The sequence below is a fragment of the Chiloscyllium punctatum genome, chromosome 1, assembly GCF_047496795.1.
Source record: "Chiloscyllium punctatum isolate Juve2018m chromosome 1, sChiPun1.3, whole genome shotgun sequence".
Lineage (NCBI taxonomy): Eukaryota > Metazoa > Chordata > Chondrichthyes > Orectolobiformes > Hemiscylliidae > Chiloscyllium > Chiloscyllium punctatum.
In genome coordinates this window covers 86,207,467-86,224,947 of record NC_092739.1, presented here as the reverse complement: position 1 = coordinate 86,224,947, position 17,481 = coordinate 86,207,467, and the positions used below count along the sequence as shown (strand labels likewise).

Genomic DNA, 17,481 nt, shown 5'->3' with positions numbered 1-17,481 from the left:
ACAGGCCCTTCGGCCCAACAAATCGGCAATGACCCTCCGAAGAGCAACCCACCCATTTACCCCTTCACCTAACACGACAGGCAATTTAGCATGGCCAATTCACCCCTAATCTGCACATTTTTGGACTGTGGGAGGAAACCCACGCAGACACGGGGAGAATGCGCAAACTCCACACAGACAGTTGCCTGACGCAGGAATTGAACCCGGGTCTCTGGCTAACCACTGTGCCACCATGCTGCCCCTAAGGGAACCAGATGGGCTTCTCCAACAATTAGTAATGGTTTCATGGTCACCATTTGTCTCTTTTTCCAGGTTTTTATTGAATTAAAATTCCACTTTGTGCCTTGGTGGGATTCAATCCCAGATCCCCACCACATTATCTAATTAATAGCTTAGCAATGATACCACAAGGCCATTGTCATGTCCAAAATTTGGTACCACTGATCATATATAATGTAAACATTGAACATTTGAAGCTTCAACTTAGAATTAAAGTTATACAACATTGTATAACATTAATTAACTTCGAGGTTTAAGATGAAGCACAAGGAGTCCAAATTGTAGTCTACTCCTCTTGCTTGATGTGGGAAGTAGTTGACTCTCAATTCCAGATTTTTATTGAATTCAAATTCCACTGTCTACCAAGGTGGGATTTGAGCCCAGGTACCCAAAACACTACCTGGGTCTCTAGATTAACAGTCCAGCAATAAGACCACTAGGCCATTGCCTCCTCTTATTTCTGTGACTGAAAATGAGAGTCCAGGATTGTTTGCTGCCTCCTGGGTGCTTGAGTCCTGGATGTCTCAGAGCGGTTGCAGGGCATTCTGGAAGGCAGAGTTCACAGCGAGTGGTCATGGTACACGTTGGTACTACTGATATAGGTAAAAAACAGGGATGAGGTCCTAAAATCAGAATATGGAGAACTATGAAGAAAGTTAAAATGTAGGACCTCAAATGTAGTTATCTCAGGATTACTACCAGTGCCATAAGCTTGTCAGAGTAGAAACAGTAGGAGATATAGGATGAACATATGGCTGAAAAGATAGTGTGAGGGGGTCAGTTTCAGATTTGTGGGACATTGGATCCGGATCTGGGGAAGGTGGGACCTGAACAGGTTACACATGGACAGGACTGGGACTGATGTCTTTGGGTGGGTAATGATAGAGTGGTTGTGGAGGGTCTAACTAGTATGCCAGGGGAATGGGAACTAGATGAGAAAGGCAGTAGATGCAGAAATTGAGAGAGAAGTAGACAGCAAGGCACTGATTACTTAGAACAAGAACAGCTAGGGAAAAGCTGCTGAAAAGAGCAGGGGAGGTGATCTGAAACACACGTGTTTCAATGCAAGAAGTATAATAGGCAAGGTAGATGAACTTAGATCTTTGGTTAGTACTTGGAACAATGATATTATTGTGATTACAGAGGCTTGGCTAAAAGAGGGACAGGAAAGGTAGCTGAATGTCCTAGGATTTAGATGTTTTAGGAGTGACAGAAAGGGAGGTAAAAGGGGTGGGAATTGCATTACTGATAAAGGAGTATCTTACAGCTGTATAAGGGAGGATACATCAGAGGATTTGTGCAGCAAGGCAATGTGGATCGAACTCAGGAATAGGAAAAGTGAAATCACAATGCTGAGGGTATACCACAACGCTCCCAACAACCAGTGGGAGATAGAGGAGAGAATATGTAGGCAGATTTCGGAAAGATTTAAAATAGTTAGGTTGATATGATGGGTAATCTCAACTTCCCCTATATTGATGTGACTCATGATGTGCTAGGGGGAGATTTCGAAAGGACCATTTATGAGGGATTCTTGACACAATATGTAAACAGTCCAACCAGGGAAGGATTATACTGTGGAGGTGGGTTCAAATATAACCTTTAAAATGCTTCTGGCTGGATATTTGAAAAGAAAAAGGAAGCACGCATAAGGTCTTGGAGGATGGGAACTGATGAAACCCTTGAAGTGTATAAGGAAAGTAAGAAAGAACTTAAAGAAAAAATTAGAAGGACGAAAGGGGTCATTAAAAGTTAATAGCAAACAGGATTAAGAAGAATCCCAAACATTTTACACATACATATATAATGCAAGAGGGTAGCCAGGGAAAAGATTGGCCCACTTAAGGAAAAAGGAAGGAATCTATGTATGGAGCCAGAAGAGGTAAGTGAGGAAAAGGAATTGATGGAGAATGATCTCAGCGAAGGGAGTGTTGAGTTTCTAAGCCAAGTTGGTATTAAAAAGGAGGAAGTTTTGTGAGTCTTAGAAAGTATTAAAGTAGATAAGTCCTTGGGTCCTGGTGAGATCTATCTCAGTATATTGAGGGAGGCAAGAGAATGAATTGCTGGAGCATTGCTGGCCACAGGTGAGGTTCCAGAGGACTAGGGAATAGCCAATGTTGTCCTATTGTTTAAAAAGGGTAGCAGGGATAATCCTGGAAATTCCAGGTCTGTGAACTTCATGTCAATGGTAGGGAAATTATTGGAAAAGATTCTCAGGGATGAGATCTATACACATGTGGAAGCAAATGGACTTATTAGCGATAGACAACATTTTGCGCAGAGATGTTGTGCCTCACTAACTTGATCAAATTTTCTGAGGAGGTGACGAAGATGATTGATGAGGGAAAAGCAGTTAGTGCTGTGAAAATAGATTTCAGTAAAGCCTTTACCAAGGTCCCTACTGGTAGACTGGTACAAAAGGTGAAGTCACATGGTATCAGGGTTAAGCTGGCAAGATAGATGCAGAACTGGCTTAGTCACAAAAGACAGGATAGTGGTGGAAGGATGCTTTTTGGAATGGAGGGTTGTGACAATGGTGTTCCAGTGCTGGGACCTCTGCTGTTCGTATCTACCTAAATGATTTGAAGGAAAACATAGTTGGTCTAATTAGTAAGTTTGCAGATGATGCAAAGATTGATGGAGTTGCAAATAGTAAGGAGGATTGTCAGAGGACACTACAGAATATAGATCAGTTGGAGAAATGGGTAGAAATGGTTCTGTTCGCCGAGCTGGGAATTTGTGTTGCAGACGTTTCGTTCCCTGTCTAGGTGACATCCTCAGTGCTTGGGAGCCTCCTGTGAAGCGCTTCTGTGACCTTTCCTTCGGCATTTGTAGTGGTTTGAATCTGCTGCTTCCGGTTGTCAGTTCCAGCTGTCCGCTGCAGTGGCCGGTATATTGGGTCCAGGTCGATGTGCTTATTGATTGAATCTGTGGATGAGTGCCATGCCTCTAGGATTCCCTGGCTGTTCTCTATTTGGCTTGTCCTATAATAGTAGTGTTTTCCCAGTCGAATTCATGTTGCTTGTCATCTGCGTGTGTGGCTACTAAGGATAGTTGGTTGTGTTGTTTCATGGCTAGTTGGTGGTCATGGATGCGGATTGTTAGCTGTCTTCCTGTTTGTCCTATGTAGTGTTTTGTGCAGTCCTTGCAGGGACTTTGTACACTACATTGGTTTTGCTCATGCTGGGTATCGGGTCTTTCGTTCTGGTGAGTTGTTGTCTGAGAGTGGCTGTTGGTTTGCGTGCTGTTATGAGTCCTAGTGGTCGCAGTAGTCCACTAGGACTCATAACAGAACAGAAACCAAAAGCCACTCTCAGACAACAACTCACCAGAATGAAGGACCCAGTACTCAACATGAGCAAAACCAATGTAGTGTACAAAATCCCATGCAAGGACTGCACAAAACACTACATAGGACAAACAGGAGGACAGCTAACAATCCGCTGAATTGCCTGTTTCTGTGCTGTATTGTTCATAGTTCATTCTTTGTTCTTTATTAATGGAATAGAAATGTTTTCCAATAACAAAATCTGCATTTTAGTCATCGGGCCATTCTCAAAGCAATGTAGGTATTGTCTGCAATAACCCCCACCTGGGGGAGGCCAATGCTGATGGAAAGTCCCACTGCCTGACTCTCTTCATCATGGGGCAAGGATATGAAAAAATATGTTTTGGAAAATATGCTGCTATTTATATCCTGGGTGCACTTGTGGGTCAAAGATTTGCAAGGAGGTCAATGTTATGCCTCAATAACGAGTTCTGCAATATGTAAACATATTCTAAGGGATCAATGGGCTGAAGAGTCTCACATGGAGTTTAATTTGGATAAATGTGAGGTGTTGTAAACAAAGACAAGACATTTAAAATTAAAATTGGGTCTTTGCAAGTGGTGCAGAACAAAGCCCCCTCGAGGTTCACCTGTTGAGTTTATTAATGTATAAGCACTATGGCAGGGTCCAGGATATCCAACACAAGTTTGTAAAAAATTAATTCATTTGATAGGGATGTCATTGGCTAGGGGAGCATGTATTGCCCACCCATAATTGCCCAGAGGCAGCTAAGAGATAACCACATTGCTGTGGGTTTGCAGTCCCATGGAGGTAACAATAGCAGATGAATGTCCCTAAATGACATTAGGGAACCAGATGGGCTTTTCCAACAATTAGTAATGGTTTCACGATCGCCATTTATCCCTTTTTCCAGGTTTATACTGAATTCACGTTCCACTTTGTGTCTAGGTGGGATTCAATCCCAGATCCCCAGCACATTACCTGGGTCTCTGGATTAATAGTCTAGTGATAATACCACTGGGCTATTGTCATGTCCAAAATCGATGATCTCATATAATTTGAACAGTAATGGAATGAAAACATTTTCCAATGACAAAATCTGCATTTTGGTAATAGGGCAACTTTCAACGCAATAGGGGTACTGTCTACATCAACTCACACCTGGGGGAATCCAGTGATGATGGAAAATCCCACCGTCTGAACTGCCTGGCTTTCATCGTCATGGGGCAAGGATATGACAAAATGAGCTCTAGAAAAACCGTTAATATTTGCACACAGGGTGCACTTGTGGGTCAAAGATTGCAAGATGCCACACGGGTTTCTACTTGCTCCTTGAAACAAATCACTGGCATAAAAACTAAGGGCAACTATGACTTTGAGGGCTTTGGATGGGATTGCCATCCAGTTCTTCTGAGCCCAGGTTCTGTATCAATAAATGACACTGTTTGATGATATTAGCCCAGAGCATTCTTAATATGTGCCTGCATCATTTTTCCAAGATCAGTGGAAAATGACAACAGAGCCTGTAAATGGTGCTCCTCATTTGACACACTGTTTAACAGCCACTGGAGGTTGTTGTTTTTGTTGGGCTTATTGTCACACTGTAATTGCTCTCTCATCCTACATCGTCTCTGCATTTGATGCTATATCACCAGAATTCAACATGAATCGATGTCCATGTCAAATGCTTGAGCTGGTAATCTGTGGGAAATGCCAGAAAGCGAACACAATTCCAATCATGGTAGTCTGTGCCTGCTCATTAATTACCATAAAGTCCATGTTATGTCCTGACACTGTGTGGTACGGACACTTTACAAAGCCAACCGGTAGCTAGGTTTGCTATTTTACAGGAGTTGTAACTGTAGGGATCAAATCAAATGAGACTTTCAGATGGGGATGATGCCAGGCGGGCACTAGGACCCTGAGGGAGCAGATGCGCAGAGGCTGCTGGGTGAGTGTGTATTGGGTTGCAGAGAGAGAGAGAGAGAGAGATGGCAGCTGTAGCATCAGGAGCATCCATCTGTTAAACACAGGAGCAACGCAGGCACTGGCCCTGCATCCTCCACCCTTAACGGGATAGGAGGCACAATCTTCCCGTCGAAAACAGGGTCTTTTGGGCTCGCCTCCGGGTGGCTTCTTGGTTTCCTTCAGGCAAGGGATGGAGCACATCAGAACCCCGAAGGTAAAAGCTCAACATGCCCCTGGCATCATCACTGCTGTGCTGTTATTGTGGGAGTCGTGGCATTTGTTATTTTGACCTTGTCTTCAGTGAGGTATTGGATTTGGACACCTTTTTTTTAAAAAAATATGCTTGGATTTCACCCTTCATGTCCACAGAATACAAATAGATGTTATTAAACAAAATCTGTAAAAGATCGTACAGTTTAATTCCAAATTCATAACATGCCTCTGGGATATTCTTAAAAAGGTCTCCTTAAAAAGGTAAACTCCTTTTAAATTCCAAATTCACTGATCTATATCTATATGCCATTCTATCGAAAATCCATGAAGGAAAATTTGCTCGTTCGTTATGAAGCTGTATTTTGTTAGGTTAAGGCTAGAACAAGAATGGGACTATTTTCCCCTGTTGCTTTTGAGGAAAGAAAATAGGAAGCTGCTTACTCAATAATAACGTTTGAAATAACCACTGATGTCATATCTTTATCAATTTCATATGCAAATAAAGTATTAAAAATAAGGTTAAAGTTTCAAATGATACTGATTAGGAAATCAATTAAAATATACAGTTAACATTACCATCTTCAATAATATGTGCTGTTTTTCTGGACTGTTTGGTCAGTTTAAGAGATATGTCTGTTGGTGGGTAGTGTCTAGCACATGTGGAGGCATGAGAAATCCAGAGGACTGGAATACATGATGTGCCTATGACTGCAATTGTCAGTGGTGGCGGGTCACAAATATTGGTAGAACAGTGGAGGGGAAGAGAAGCCCAAAAGTAATGATTCTCTACATCTGTCAGGGATGGAATGGAGTGTTTCCTTGGGAGGGATCATAAGAAATGGGAATAACATGGAAGGGGTGGATGAAATGATGGAATTAGTTAAGTGTGACAAAGTAACAGGGGCAACAATTTGAGGAAACTTATTCTTATTTTTATTCATTTGTACCAGCCATGATTCCCTACAACAAAAAAAGAAATTGTCGGAAAAGCTCAGCAGGTCTGGCAGCAACTGTGAAGAGAAATCAGAGTTAATGTTTTGAGCCTGGTGACCCTTCCTCACAACTGCCTGACCTGCTGAGTTTTTCTAGCAATTTCTGGTTTTGTTTCTGATTTCCAGCATCTGCAGTTCTTTTGGTTTTTATGAAGATTCTCTAGATTTGATTGGAAAAGATTTGGAAAAGTTGTCAGATATGTATGAAAAAAATCACCAACATTGATTTAATAGATGAAGATGATAGCCGAGACTTATACTCAGAAGAGATATTACACAACTACATTCAAATGGGATTTCATCATCTAAGTCTAGATGTAAGGAAGGGATTGTTGTAACATTGCTATGAAATTTGAATTCTATAGTTATGGAACAAAATAGTTTTTGGATGCTAAAATTATGATAGCCATTATGTGGGGGTGGCTGGTATTGGACTGGGGTGTACAAAGTTAAAAATCAGACAACATCAGGTTATAGTCCAATAGTTTTATTTGGAAGTACTAGCTTTCAGAGCACAGCTACCTGATGAAGGAGCTGCGCTCCGAAAGCTAGTACTTCCAAATAAACCTGTTGGACTATAACCTGTGGTGTTGTGTGATTTTTAAAATTATGATAGGCAGATTATAAGGAAATAGATGTTAATTCCTTAAATAATATTGAGACCATCAAATGTAAACCTATCTTTTCAACTCAGGAAATAGTTTCTAATTAGATTTTCATTTTCAATCACTACAAAGAAATCAAATGCTTAAATATTTAATGACATTTGTATTTATATCTCTAGATTTGTTTTTTTAACATGAACAGTTTTATGTAGCTTTTTCTAGATTGAGATGTTTTGATTCAGTTGAAGTTTTTGATCAAAGATTAACTAGAAATTTGTTGGATGGAAAGAAGTATTGACACACTTCATTGCAAATGCTTTGAACGTCTGTATTGGTTGTGTACCATTATGTTGTCAGTACAACTCCATTTGGTCTCCTGATGAATTTTATATTTATCATCAGAGTTTCTGCTTTGGGATCCTGTAAAGGTAGCAAAGACATTAATGCTTCCACCGGCAGAATGGTGCCTTCTTGATGAAGAGTTAACACGTTATACTTTATTTTGGTTATGATAGTGTATGTATTTTATCATTTCCCAATGTTTCTATCACATCCCTAATTGTATGTCTAACAGCAAAGCCAATTCTTTATTAATTCCTTAAATTGATTAACACATGCCAGCATACTCACTGACAGTTCATTGATGCCTTTTCAGGCCTCATTCTTTTTAAAAAAGATAAAACTATTACTTTCTTTTCATATCAGCACAGGATAGTCATTTTATTTATGTGATTACCTATTATAACATAAATGTATTCCAAAAAATATTGATAGCTACAGGAATGTGCTTGGAGCTAAGTCTTTTGCTCTAAAAAAAGTCAGAGGTGAGGGAGATTTGATATATGTGAATAAAGCAAGAAAGGTACAGCCTTGTGAATAGCCTATTGAAATTAAATAAATTAGATGGTACTATGCTTATAAATATATTCCTAGGTCAGGTAAGGCCCTTGTGGTACAGTGATAGTGTACAGACCTGCTGAACTACAAGGCCTAGTTTGAAGTCCCATCAGCTCCAAAGTTGTGTAATAATATCTCTGAACAGGGAGATATAGAAAATATCTATATCCAGGTAATGAATCTTTCTCGTTCTATAAGACCATTGACAAATCCACAACCATAGAGTCATAGAGATGTACAGCACGGAAACAGACACTTTGGTCCAACCCATCCATGTTGATCAGATATCCCAATCCAATCTTGTCCCATCTGCCAGCACCCGGCCTATATCCCTCCAAACCCTTCCTATTCATATAACCATCCAAATGCCTTTAAATATTGCAATTGTACTCGCTCCACCACTTCCTCTGGCAGCTCATTCCATACCTGTACCGCCCTCTGTGTGAAAACGTTGCCCCTTAGGTCTCTTTTATATCTTTTCCCTCTCACCCTAAACCTATGCCCTCTAGTTCTGGACTCCCCCATCCCAAGGAAAACACTTTGCCTATTTATCCTATAATTTTGTAAACCTCTATAAGGTCACCCCTCAGCCTCTGATGATCAAAAGGAAAACAGCACCAGCCTATTCAGCTTCTCTCGATAGCTCAAATTCTCCAACCCTGGCAACATCCTTGTAAATCGTTTCTGAACCCCTTCAAGTTTCACAACATCTTTCTGATAGGAAGGAGACCAGAATTGCACGCTATATTTCAACAGTGGCCTAACTAAAATCCTGTACAGCTGCAACATGACCTCCCAACTCCTATACTCAATACTCTGACCAATAAAGGAAAGAAGGCCTTCTTCACTATCCTATCTACCTGTGACTCCACTTTCAAGGAGCAATGAACCTGCACTTCAAGGTCTCTTTGTTCAGCAACACTTTCCAGGACCTTACCATTAAGTGTATAAGTCCTGCTAAGATTTGCTTTCCCAAAATGCAGCACCTCGCATTTATCTGAATTAAACTCCATCTGCCACTTCTCAGCACATTGGCCCATCTGATCAAGATCCCGTTGTAATCTGCCGTAACCTTCTTTGTGTCCACTACACCTTCAATTTTGGTATTATCTGCAAACTTACTAATTATACCTCTTATGCTCACATCCAAATCATTTCTATAAATGACGAAAAGTAGAGGACCCAGCACCGATCCTTGTGGCACTCCACTGGTCACAGGCCTCCAGTCTGAACAACAACCCTTTACCACCACCCTCTGTCTTCTACCTTTGAGCCAGTTCTGTATCCAAATGGCTGGCTCCCCCTGTATTCCGTGAGATCTAACCTTGCTAATCAGTCTCCCATGGGGAACCTTGTCGAATGCCTTCCTGAAGTCCACATAGATCACATCTACCATTCTGCCCTCATTAATCCTCCTTGTTACTTCTTCAAAAAGCTCTTCTGTCCAGAACGATAAAGGCAGCAGATACTTGGGAACATCACTATCAGCAAGGTCCCCTCCAAGCCCATTCCCAATTCAGACTTGTAATATATGGCCATTTTCTCAGTGTTTTATTTTTTTCCAGATTAAAATCCTGGAACTCCCACCCGAATGGCATTCTGCCACAGTAAATGGACTGCAGCAGTTCAAGAAGACAGCTCACCATCACCTTCTCAAGGTCCCTGGGGACAAGTCATAAATGCTGGCCAGACTAGCACCCCCTATGCAACCCCCCCCACGGTGAATAAAAATGTGAAGCAGTTTGATGACTCATTCTCTATATCAGGATTTGTTAGAAGCATTGAAAACTGAAGTTATGATTCAGGCTGTTGTTAATATGAGCAAAAGATGATGGTAGTAGAAACATAGAAAAATGGATGCCATAGAGTGTGGTTATTTAACCAATATGCATATGCCAACGGAAATAAAAAGAGCTATCTAGTTTTCACCTTCTAGATTTGTGTCCAAGGCAGAGTAAGTTGGGAAAACTCAAGCTCACATTCAAATGTTGTTTGAATGCCTTGAGGATTTTTGGCTTGGCTACCCTTTCAACCTGAGAATTCCATATTCCAAAGTCTTGTGCTTTAAAAAAGTCCTTAACTTCCCCCTATTCTGTTCACTAATTGATGCGCCCCTGTTTGTAACTTCCCTGTGAACAGTATTTAAATGATGTGGCTCATGGTATTCTGCAACTAATTTTGATTGCCTTTGGTAGCTGGAGGGAGTGCAGAAAAGTTTTCAGAGTTTATTGTTCATATCTATTTGCTTGTGACTTTTAAGAATTTATTACTTGCCTCTCTAAATGCTACTAGTAGGTGTGGAAAATTGGAGGTTATTGTATTTAATTCTAAAATAACTGATGAAAAAGGTTTGAGCCAGCACTTCTGTCATTTTCATATATTTGGCTAATGCTTTGCTCATTTCATCATAATACAAGTTCAGCGTGACTTCGTTTCTCTTGTAAATTGGATAGTGGAGAATTTTACTTGGAGAATATGTATATAACTCCTATTCTTTTAAGTAGTGCTTATGGTTCAGATAAAAGTAACTTGGGAGAATCACAAGAGTTAATCTGCTTTTTATAAGTTACCAAGTATCTATTCCATAAAGCTTCATCTGTGTCCGAATGTGATATTTTATATTGATATTTATAAAAGTAATCTTCATGGCGGATGTCTGGATTACTTCCATCAGGACTAAATTTTCAATTAAAGATGCTAATTACATTGATCAGGAACTCAATAGGCTCACCATATAAATACAGCGGCTCCAATAGCAGGTCAGAGGTTAAGAATACCGTAACAAATAACTCACCTTCTGACTCCCCAAAGGTGTTCACCGTCTACAAGGTACAAGTGAGAAGTGTGATGGAATACTCCTGATTTACCTGGATGAGTGCAGCTCCAATGACATCCAGAATAAAGTAGCCCATTCATTGGTACCACATCGCAAACATCCATTACCAATGCTCAGTCACAGCAGTGTGTACTATCTACACATTGCGGTACAGAAATTCGCCAAAGATCCTTAGACAGCACCTTCCAAACCCATAAGCACTTCCACCCTGATGGACAAGGGCAGCAAATAAATGAGTGCACCTTCACTTGTAAGTTCCCCTCCAAGTCACTCACCATCCTGATTTGGAAATACCTATATATTGCCTTCACTATTAAAATCCTGAAACTCCCTCCCTAAGTGAATGAGAAAAAGAAAAACAGGAACTGATAGAACATCAGAGGGCAACGGGTGCTGCTGGAGGGGGTGTCATTGACAGTTACCATCATCCTGGTTTTGATGGAAGGGTGGGGACTGCATAAAGTTGTTTGGTATAGTTCAGCATGACCCCAGCTGGGCCAAGGGGTTATGCAGGGGGATGAAGACTTAAGGGAAAGAGTTGGGTTGAAAGGTGTCCAACATTCCTGATTACTTGCTGCACCAATGTATTAGCTTTCTGTGTTTTGTGCACAAGTACCCCCAAGCCCTTTTGTGCAGCATCTTTCTGCAGTTCTTTTCCCCATTTAAATAAAACTCTGTTCATTTGTTCTTCCCTCTAAAACAGACAATTTTACATTATCTCATTATGCTCCATTTGTCAACTTTTTAGCCCACTTATTTAACCACAAACAAAAAGGTTTCATGGAGATTACAGTCCTCAGATCACATAGTCAAATGTATATGCTTAATATGAGCGAAGGCAAATAGAGTAGACATGTTATTTGAGTTTTGACGTCATCCCTTTTATACAGTGGGTGGTTCACATGTGGAATGAACTTCCTGACAAAGTGGTGAATGCAGGTACAATTACAACGTTTAAAAGATTTTTGGATCGATACATGAATAGGAAAGGTTTGGAGGGATGTGGGCCAGGAGCAGACAGGTGGGACTAGTTTAGTTTAGGATATTGTTTGGCATGGATTGGTTGGACCGAAGGGTCTTTATCTATGCTGTACGAGTCTATGACTATATATAGTATTCTCACCAATATCTGTAGCAGGGTGTGGTCACTATACAATGAATATTAGTTGTGTCATTTTCTCTCCTTTGGCAATGGGGCACTGGCAATCAACTAACTTGTCAGAGGTCAGAGATTGAAACTGTAACTTATGTATGGCAGTGTTTGAAGAGGATCAAGATGATAAACGCTACACCTGCAACTAATTCTATTAAAATGAAAAATTAACTTGCTCATTCTTTATCTCCTTTTGATTTAAGTGTAAAATTAAAATGCCTTGTAGGTACAATAAAATGAATTTTCTGAAACCTTTCAGAAACCTTTTGACATTTGTGATAAGGTGCTTGACAATTGCAAATCTTTCCTTCTAATTTAGTTTAATGTTAGGATATTGATTTTATTGGAGACTGTTTACCTTGTATAACTATTGAATGCAGGGACCGACGTGCACGCTTATCTACTTAGTTTCTTATCTAGTTTTATTAATGAATCAGTACCTTTCTGTATTTGTCACATACTTCCCCATGATTTAACAGCTGTGCATTGTAAAAATGTTTTATTTTCCTTTTCTATTTTGAAAGTAGGTCCTGAGATTAAACTGTGCAATAGGAGCATGTGAGCATTCTAAGTATTTGTTTAAAATTCTTCTTGAGCGGAGTTTCAGAAAGTCTCCTTAAGTGTTTTGAGTTCTTTCTTCCTGGTCCAAGCCCATTTTTAAGCCTGCTTTGGATTCCCACTCTCCATTTTTATGGTTTCAGTTTTCTTCCAGAACAAGTGTGGAACATGTTTCCTTCCTGTCTTATGCAAACTTCCCTCTGTTTTCTCTGTGTATGTCCTGGGAATGTGTCCTCTCTTCCATGACTGTGCTGGTCACCTGTAAGTATTCTTTTATGATGCCCTGTAGTGCAAATTACATTGTTTCATTCAGATCATATTAAGAATTACTTGTTCAAAGAGATGCTAAAGAAGCATGCAGTATAAGTAGATATTGTTAGAATTCTTGTTTAAGATCTGATAAAGAGACACTAAAAATCCAATGCAATCTTATGTATATATTTGCACCAGATAATCTGAGTCTGTCAGAACATTCCATGCAGTTTTTGTTGTATTACAGGGTGTGTTCCAGAGGGCAGTAGCTTTTTGTGGCTATCATCAGGAACAGTTAGAAATTTATACAGTGCAGATTTTGTTAATTGCTATGCTCAGAGGATATCTTTGATAACTCAGAAATAATAGTGTAATATTAAATGATGACTTCAAGTAATAAATCTGGAATAAAATGCTAGTCTTACTAATAACAAACATGAATGTTCTAAATAAGAGGATTAGAAGATTATTATGGTTTGGCACTGTATTGTTAAATTTAGAGTGAAATGGAGAAGGTCATATGATCTCTTCTGAAATCTGCCTTACAATAAGTTTGGGTGGTTTGATCATCAGAAGGCATAGAGTGCTTTACTGGGATGAAAATGCAAGGTTGGACACTTGGGACATAATGATATCAGCCTCTGTGTTAAGAGTGGAGATTTTGTGTTTAATTTTCACCAAGCTGGAAGGAGTTCACATCTTAACCAAGAAGAAGAGCATTGGAATCTCAAATCTGGAAGTCCTATCCCAGGATATATCTGGCAGCCACCATTCTCAATGATGTTACATAGGTGGAAGGGAATATTTGACACATCCATAATGCAGTGGCTTATTTAAAAGTGAAGTTGCCTTCACATGGAAGTGATTTTGTCATGGATGTTTTTGAAGCATGACTTGTGTGGGTTTTACAAATTTGAATAAAAGGTCTAAACCCGTTAGATCTTTGAAGAAGGTATATACCCCTTGTGATTGGTGCGAACAGACATGAATGTGCATAAAAAGATGGATGGATATTTTAAACTGTCAAGTTATTTAAATTCCCTTTTCTTTACGTTTTGAAGAAAACTCAGCCTGTATTAGAAAAAAGAAGTGCTTGCAATTTTAATAAGTGTTAGTTGAAATAAGTCTGAGAGCTTATAATCAGGGATTTTCAATTTCACACTTGATTGACAGTCCTAATAGTTATAAAAGGATTAGTTTCTTTCATGTGGGACTAAACAGTGCTCTGCTTCACCTGATGAAGGGACTATGCTCTGAAAGCTTGTGATATTAAATAAACCTGTTGGACTCTAACCTGGTGTCATGTGACTTCAGACTTTGTCTGGAGTCATGTTTTTTCCTATCTCAGAAGAACAAGTCTCAACTTTTAAGCAAATTATCTTAAAAGCCACAATGGGCTGCTCCTGACCCTCCTGTTGTTTCTTTGGGGGTGGAGGGGGTTGTGGTGGTGCAGTCTGATTCCAGTTGGCAAAATGTAAAAATGGCCTAGGATTGGCAATCATACTCAGACCAAAGGAGTTTGAATGAAACCCAAAATGAAGCAAAATTCTATTGTTGGCTTTAAAGGTTGGTAAGAAGCAAGTATGCCGTTTGACCTAGTTTCTAGTGAGCATAAATTCATGGCACGTCTGAAAATCTCATCCAAAGACAACTGGTGTGGGAAACAGAAAAATTACACTGGTGCAGAAAGGGATTGTGGGCTTGACAGTTTGTTGGAACTGTGTAAGAAGTGCTTTATCCTGTGCTTTGCTTGTAATGTAGTGGACATGGACAGATCAATTCTTGTTTAGAAAAAAATTGAAATCTATTTTCTTCAGTATTAATATTTCTCATCTGTGATGAGCACTAAGCATTGCAATGCTCTGCTCTACAAATGAGATGATATCTGCTCAAAACAAAACCCTTCTTGGTTCCCTATGTAAGAATAACAACACTTGCACTTAAAACTAAGCTCTTTATTGATTATATTTATTATCCTTTGCTCGAAGCTGGGATTTCTTTTCTTGTATTGTAATGGAACTTTATGCTATTTATAACTTTATATGCCATTAATGTTGGGTAATAAAACAGATTATGTTTTTGGGGAACCGTTTAAGCATTTGCACTTCAAAAGTTAAAAGCTTAGCTATATTCGAAAACAACACTGATTATCACATAGCATGGTTGTGCTTCACAAATAACTAACATATTGGGTGGTTTTTGGGATAGATTTATTGTGCTTCCAAAATTTTGTTTTGTATTGAATCCAATCTGTCAATTCACAAGTTTGAGAAGACCCTATTGCGTCACAGAAGTAACTACACCAATTCGTCTTTTGCTTGCTCTGGATGACCATATATGTTGGTGACATGCTTTCAGGGTTTCATCTGTGTGCCAACTGATTCAAAGGACAGGTGTTTCTTCCACATTATTGCATCATATACTCCCTCTTCCCGCTAAAATGTACATACCAAGATATCATCAGGATGGTGGGAAAGGTTCAGTGTCTGTCTGGATGTATCACTACCTGGTATGGCAACTGTATCATTCAAGATCGGAGACAGTTACAGAGAGTGGTGAACTTGACCCGGTCACAGAAACATAAGCGAGGACTACAGATGCTGGAGATCAGTGTCTAGATTAGAGTAGTGCTGGGAAAGCACAGCAGGTCAGGCAGCATCCGAAGAGCAGGCCAACCTCTCGTATATAGAATCCATTTATCAGGCCCGCTGTCGAGGAAAGGCCGCCAGCATTCTCAAAGATCCATCCCACCCTGGCAATGTTTTTCAAAACCTCTATCATTGGAGAGAAGGTACAGAAACCTGAACACACGCACCAGCCAGTTTTGCAACAGTTTCTACCCTACTGTTATTAGAATACTGAATGGACTCACAAACTCTTAATATTCGCCGTACCTATGTTTTGTTTTTATCGCTGTTTACCTATTATTTACTATTTATGCTACTTAAGTCTGTGATCTGCTTTGTATTGCTCGCAAGACAAAGCTTTTCACTGTGCCGTGGTATACATGGCAATAAATTCAATTCAATTCAATTCAGTGTTTTATGGCGTTGCTGCAACATGGTAGACCAGTGTAAAACTATATCTTTTGAAGTTTGGTGGAATGTGCCATCAAATATTTCTTATTACAGTGAATTTTAAAAGGATGTACTATTTTCCAAGATTAGCAAAGTCAAACCATAGAAAAAAAGGGAAAATTTCTGTGCTCTAATTATAAAAATTGTAGATATGTTTATGAGTAACAAATAAAATTACTTTTATTAAGTAGGAGTGCAAACCAATTGATATTATAAATAAGTAGTTTAAGTTGATGTTTTACTTTCTGTGTTTGTGATATCAAAAACCAAAGACCTGACATCTCAGTATATATTTATATCATGTCCAGGATAGACAGCCTTGCTTAATATTGAGCCACTATTGGCACATAATGGGCTGCCTGCCAACTGGAAAGATGAATGATTCTGTCAGAAATTGACTACTATAGTAGCACAGTACCACCATATGTATTTCCCACCCTTCCCATTAAATTATCATAGAGATGTTGGGAAAGAATTCTTCCTTTGTCTCTGGGTGTTGTTTCCAAGTCCATTTAAACACAGATTGGTTTCAAGTTGAAACATCAGAAAGTTTTCCAGCTGAAAAGGAACAGAGCTATTTTCTCTTCCCAAGTTAGCTAAGGAAGAATATGATTGAAGGTGGGGGTGCCCTCTCTCTAACCTCTTCAAATGCAAAATAAAAATATCGTTAGCAGTCTGTTTGAGTGGCTGCAGAACAGCTGAAGCCAGCTAACCAAGGCCAAGGGTGTTGATGAGCAGAAAATGAATCTGCTCCCTTAGTTTTAAAATGATGTGTGACTACAGCAGCCACATCTGGGTGTTCTGCGCCAGATAGTCCACCTCTGATATGTACTGAAAAATGATGGGTACCAGCCTTTTTCCAAGCCCTTTGGCCCATACAAGGATGGTTGCTGGTAAATAAAGGCTATCTGTGCCAACCTTAGATCATGTCCACTCAGAAATCTGTCCATGTTTTGATCAGGGCCATTGTGGAACAAATCATTAGGCTTCTGAAGCTGTGGGTCCAGTGCCTGGGCTGTTCAGGTGGGATCATACAGTACGGCCACTTTGTTTCCTGCATCATTATGATGTGCTGTGCCATCTATAATCAGAAATTGCAATTGGGAAATGTGTTGGATGAGGAGGAAATGCAGGAGAGACAGGAATCCTTTGTGGTGGAGGATAAGAGTGATTATCCTGTTATGGTCCATGAGGAGCTACATGGGAAAGAAGATCAGGCAAAGATGGGGGCAAAGGTGATCTATTTACTAGAGGCTTCTAGGATTATTGAGCTGTGTGGAACTTTACATGTTCTAATATCATTAGTGTATTTGGCATCCAAACCTCTGTTTTGATTCTTAGTCATTTCCAATGGTTGAGTT

General features: G+C 39.7%; 1 protein-coding gene across 2 annotated transcripts in view; it reads left to right on the top strand.

Annotated features, from left to right (window-relative positions):
* Positions 1-5,535: 5,535 nt before the first annotated feature.
* The window catches only part of mtmr7b (myotubularin related protein 7b), an 88,567-nt gene continuing 76,621 nt past the window's right edge, over positions 5,536-17,481 (top strand). For both annotated transcript variants that reach the window (XM_072570098.1, XM_072570089.1), the window contains exon 1: positions 5,536-5,751. In XM_072570098.1, the coding sequence (XP_072426199.1) occupies positions 5,728-5,751 (24 nt within the window). In that variant the 5' untranslated portion in view covers positions 5,536-5,727. The remainder of the gene's footprint in view (positions 5,752-17,481) is intronic.